We start from the raw sequence: 5,663 nt of genomic DNA, 5'->3' as shown, positions 1-5,663 counted from the left end.
TATATATATATATATATATATATATATATATATATATATTTGTCTATATATATATATATATTTGTCTATATATATTATATATATATATATATATATATATATACATATATTTTAGCCACTTGGTACTTATCATCATTCGTAGTGTGCATACTAGTGGTGAGACTATAGAATACATTGTCCGGGTAGCTGAAAGTTTTGATTGGAACCCGGTTGATTCACGCTACGTGGTGCTTCCTTCTTAATCAGCCAATAAGTTAAAACTATTCCTCGTCCCTAAGATTAAATAAGAACAATAACTTCCATTAAATCATTGTTATTATGTATTATTTTTATATTATTATTATGATTATTATTATTATTATTATTATTATTATTATTATTATTATATTATTATTATTATTGCATGTTATCGTTTGACAAAAATGTAAAAATCTGATTGAATGTGGGTTCTTTTTTCATTGGCGTTGGCCCTCAATTTTTCTTATTCGAGTTCAAAATAAGGCTTTTACCATGGTTGCTAAAGGCTGTATTTATGAAAAACAGGTGAAGTTTACGTCTTTTCAACATCCATAAACGGCTAAATGCAATTTATTTAATTTAATTTTTCATACTTTGGTATATTTAGATGTAAATAATTGTGATATGCGAATATCCAATTCACCTACCTTGATATGAATCTCCCCTCTCGTATTCATTAGAAAGCCGCCTATTTTCGATAGAATTGCGTGAGCCGTTTCGCTTATCTGAATACGATTTGCTATCCAAAAAATAAGTAAAAATAAAGAATCTAAATACCTCAATCATTGATATTTTATCACACAATTCATGCTTTCAATTAGAAAAAAAACTCAAAAGTAGCCTAAACTATATAGATTCCCAACGGCATACAGCTTTAGAAATTTCAAGAATCGGCAAAAATAATAGATAGAAAAAAAAAAAAAAAAAACGATATATACATTACATAAATAAGCCAAGTCATTAGAACCGTCCATGCTCGTATCAAGGTCATTTGACATAAGCACCGTACACACAACATAGGTTTATGTCGATTGACCTCGATTGACCTTGGATACGAGAATGTGCAGATCCAACCAGGAATTCGCTTATACAAGTCTAAAAATGTAATAAACATTCACATTACCAGAGCTGAGTTGAACATATATATTTTTTTTAAAGAAAGAAAGCTGTATACGAACCCAATATTTCTATCCTAAGGTTATAATTTTAGTGATAATAATAATAATAATAATTATTATTATTATTATTATTATTATTATTGTCTTACAATTTTCAGAAATACAATTTTATTTTTGGATAATTTTCTTTTATTATTAATCTAAATAGTACTTACGGAGTCCAGTTGATTCCATCCGGGAAGCCATGTTGACGGTTTCACCGAATAAACAATAGCGTGGCATCTTCGAGCCGACAATTCCAGCAACAACTGCACCTTGGTTGAACAATAATATATTGCAAGATGAATAATAACTTATATCTTTAAGATGTATCGTCCTCTAATAATGACAAAAAAATCTTTAAAAATGTATTTTGAAATTAACTTGCTCATTTTACAGTACCATACAAATTATTGACTTAAACATAAAAATTCAAACTGAATTTAGAAAATATGTACCCTGATTTTTATACCGGATAATGATAATAAAAATAATAAAACGCTTCCAGTGACTGGAATTGTGTGTATCAATTTTTGCTGTAAATATGGATAAACGTTTTTTAAATACATTGATTTATATTTTCAAGTTGATGATTTTTATTATTTTTTTAGCCCATTTTGCTTCGGAAAATACCTCTTTTACCTCAATGTAGCATAATGGAAAATCATGAAATTAATAGTGTATTAAAACAAATCGTAGTTGTTATATGCTCGGATAGAATATAGGATTAACGATTTTCGTTGCCAATAAGCATTCATGCACACAAATGAAATGAGACATATTGAATAACTTTAAATTTTTTTTTTCATCTGGTCTTTAGGCTATTTGTATATTTTGAGATGGAACTCCATGAAAGCAACTTTCTGACAATTTGAAGTCTTATTTTTATTTATAACTTACGAATAAGGCGAACCTGTATTTACCATTAAAACGCATTATGTTATTATTATTATAATACTAAGCTCACAAGAGAACAAGTTTCGAACTTTCAAATATGTTGATTATCAATTACCTGTGTGTATACCAACTCGTATCGTCATAGAGTAACCCGGTTTGTGTGGGATGCCAACACCTTTAATACAATGTGTAAGGTCTAATGCCAGAAGAGCGATTTCACTGCCATGTTTATTTCCATTCCGCTTTGGTATGCCTGTTGATATTAATTATAATTGATTTTTTTTAAATTCATAATACTACTACTTATATCATTATTATTATGAATAATAATTATTATCATTATCTTATTAATTATTAAAAATGGGTTTGGATTTTTTAGAATAGAACAAACCTAAGACTTATTTCCAGTGGGGTCCTTCTGGTGACAAACAGGGCCGAACACACCACGAGAAAATGCCTTTCAAATTTCTAATTTAGTGCACTACTTTCTTTAATGTACACATGTGCCATATGTTGTATACTAGACGAAAAGCTAAAAAGATGTATTGTCCCCTAAAAAAATAATAATAATTTTGAAATTAGCTTGCTCATCTTGCAGTAACATATAACTGGCGCATAGGAATTATTGAATTAAAAAAAATATTTACCATGATTTTGATACTAGATAATGATGATAATAACACTTTCAGTGACTTGAAGTGTTTTTATCATTTCTCTTTTTTGCACTGTAAAAATATTGGTAAACTTTTTTTTAATACACTAATTTCTATGTTCAAATTGATAAATTTTATGTTACTTCAAATGCAGCAAGTTAAATTCAAATTTGAATTTTATATTTTTGGGTAATTTTCATTGGACAATACGTCTCACACGAAAAATGGTCACAAAGAGAGTAACAATGAAACTGAACGGTCAGAAAAGATCTCTACAATTCAGTGCACACAAAAGGTGCTTCCAGCTAACTGCTCTCTTTTGAAATACGTATATCTTCATTGTTATAATTAGTATTATTATCAATAATCCCATTCTGATATGCCATGACTGCTATTAAATATGATAGTATTGCTTCTATAACTATCATTTTATTTAGACGTACGAAATTGATGTTGACTTACGCAGGTTTTTGTTGCCTTATTACCAGGACTTTCAATGTTATCAATTATTATCACAATTATTGTTATTATTTTTGTTATTATTATTATTAATATCAATATGTTTAATTACCCGATGCAACCATGTAGGCGTCACCTATAGTTTCAACTTTGTAAACATCATATTTGTCGATATAGTTGTCAAAAATAGTGTAAACATTATTCAACATATCGACCACTTGGAAAGGAGTGCTTTCCGAGCATATCCGAGTAAATTCAACAATATCCGAGAACATTATCGTCGCTGAACAATAAGATTCGGCCTTAACGTGCTGATGACGTTTTAGACTCTCTGCTACCGATTTCGGAAGCATTTGGTACAACAGCGTATCTGTATGTTTCTTTTCCGTTTTGAGGCCTTTGGTTATGTCAGCAAGTATAAGTGTGTAATCTTGGATTGATGATGTCAAAGATTCAACAGCTTTAAAAATCACGATTCCAATTATGACCACTACCACCATGATACTGATATCAGTCAATAAACAAGCTGTGTCGGTCTTTACTGCCTCGTCGAGCTTGGAGAGAATGATCACTGCCATCCTACTCTGGATCTCATGTAAGGTATCGATATAGAGGGTCATATTGTCAAACCACCATGTCCCTTCTTGCCAGGATGGCAGTCTGTTCACATCATTCCGAGATATTTCTTTTCTCATTTTCGAAATTGTTGTCTGAAAATCATACTTGACCTGAGAAACTCTTTCATTTAAGATAGAGCTGACTAGAGATGAGTATTTTTTAGATGACTTTATATTACTTTCACCGACTTGCAGTTTCTCCATATACCATAGGTAATCCGTTTGCTGAAACCCGCCTTGAGTAAAAAATACAGCACCTAATGTTCGTTCAATACCAATTTGCTCCATACCAACAATCAGGAGCTGATAAGCCACCAATGTTTCCCAGACCCCCTGCCCACCAGACTTCCCTACACTCCCGTTGAACCAGTCGATAAAGATCTGTATTGCGTCCGTGTAGAAGTGAATTACCTCGTAGATGGTGGTGTCTTGATTGTCTAGTGTCAGGCGATACTTAAAGAGAAAACTCATAAATGTTTGCTTGTTCTTGAACTTTTTGTAAGCCATGGTTCCTTTTACTGGCCAGTCATCAAGACTCTGTAAAACCTCGTCTGTCATAGGGTAGGTATCGACCAGGAAAGTCTTTCGTTCTGGCCCGTTCTCTTCTAGTAGTGAGCTAATGTAGAGTGCGGTCATGTCACGCTCCCGCTGCAAACTATGGATAAGAGATCCAACCTTTAAAAAAAAAACAGACAGGATACTTGTTTGTCTTCATAAAACAACGACAAATAATTTACAATGACAGAACATGTTAAAGTGTCATTAGTAAATTAAAGAGCGATCATGCATAAGCCTTAAATACAATATGCAAGAAAAACAATTGTTTAAAAGTCACACAATTGAAATTTTGTCAATGGCATTTTAGATATGTCGAAGAACTACTAAACTTATTTCATTTTAAAAACCATATCAGTAAACAAACAGAAAAAAAAATTTAAAAACAACCAAATGGTTCTGGTTGGTGCTAAATTTATATTACGTTGATACGTTACCTGTTGGCTTAAACGAACGTTCCTACGCGTTACAGTTGCATTAATACTGCGGCTCACAGTTGTAATGAGATCTGAAATGGCCAAAGCTATTAAAGCAAATATTGGCAGCAGAATAAGTATCATCATCTTAACTATTAGTTTTTTCTTGCCACTGGACGACTGACTGGAAGCGCCGGTGCACATGTCATTATGTTCCTGCTTCACTGCCTCTTGAATAGACTCTTCCGCCTATCAATTATTCATAATAATGTTGGTTTTATTAGTTGCTTTCTTATAATTTAGAGTGCTCAACATAAATCAAGCGTTGACCAGTGCGTTTATAAGCTACTATAAAATACTTTACGACCAACTAAAATAAGAGGCAATCACATTTGATAATATTTATTGTTTTTATTATTTAATTTTTTAAACGTATGACCATATACCACAGTTCAATAAGGGTGGTTAGGACTCACTTCGGTTTTACTCTTTATTAGGTAAAGTTTAGCAGTTTTAAAACGGACAACGAAAGAGTAATTCCAATTTGTTTTATAACAATAAGAAAAATCAACATTCTAACTAGAAAAAAAAAAGGGAAAAAAACCTACTTTACCTGGCCCATTGATCCAACACTTGAAGGGGTACTTAGGATGTTTTTTCTCTTCCTTTTGACGAGATCGTTGGTTTCGTTGGTTAGTGGCTGCAGACTGTATTGATAATTGAACATTTAGCATTTAAAACACAATTTAAATAATAATAACAAGGACGGAACAGATTCGATACGAGAATTAACCATAAAAACCATTATTTTGCATTACCGAACTCTGAAATATAAGATAAACGTTACCTTCAATGAAAAACATAAATTATTAATTTTAAATAGATTTACAT

At 31.4% G+C, this 5,663-nt stretch overlaps 1 protein-coding gene across 3 annotated transcripts; it reads right to left on the bottom strand.

The window, feature by feature from the left end:
• Window positions 1–83: 83 nt before the first annotated feature.
• Window positions 84–5,473, bottom strand: LOC117100037. Of its 3 annotated transcripts, none has more exons than XM_033239585.1 (7): window positions 5,386–5,473; window positions 4,794–5,021; window positions 3,297–4,476; window positions 2,188–2,325; window positions 1,352–1,450; window positions 666–757; window positions 84–273 (listed from the first exon to the last, which is right to left on the bottom strand). In XM_033239585.1, exons 1-7 carry the CDS (start codon window positions 5,392–5,394, stop codon window positions 163–165), a joined length of 1,857 nt encoding a protein of 618 aa, XP_033095476.1. In that variant the 5' UTR covers window positions 5,395–5,473; the 3' UTR covers window positions 84–162. The 3 variants fall into 3 exon arrangements, with proteins under 3 accessions (XP_033095476.1, XP_033095477.1, XP_033095478.1); XM_033239586.1 differs by having other exon boundaries at window positions 1,352–1,444; XM_033239587.1 differs by having other exon boundaries at window positions 5,381–5,469.
• Between the last annotated feature and the right edge of the window lie 190 nt (window positions 5,474–5,663).

The sequence above is a fragment of the Anneissia japonica genome, unplaced genomic scaffold, assembly GCF_011630105.1.
Source record: "Anneissia japonica isolate Jap-2015-1 unplaced genomic scaffold, ASM1163010v1 scaffold256_len832006_cov191, whole genome shotgun sequence".
In the NCBI taxonomy this organism is placed as follows: Eukaryota; Metazoa; Echinodermata; class Crinoidea; order Comatulida; family Comatulidae; genus Anneissia; species Anneissia japonica.
This window is presented reverse-complemented; position numbering and strand designations above follow the sequence as displayed.

Bases quoted from the DNA above. Each gene is read 5' to 3' on its own strand.
- LOC117100037 (XM_033239585.1), bottom strand. The intron at 1,451-2,187 runs GTAATTGATAAT...TGTTCAACCAAG, and splicing joins ACGAGTTGGTATACACACAG to GTGCAGTTGTTGCTGGAATT. The intron at 758-1,351 runs GTAAGTACTATT...TTTTTTGGATAG, and splicing joins GATGGAATCAACTGGACTCC to CAAATCGTATTCAGATAAGC.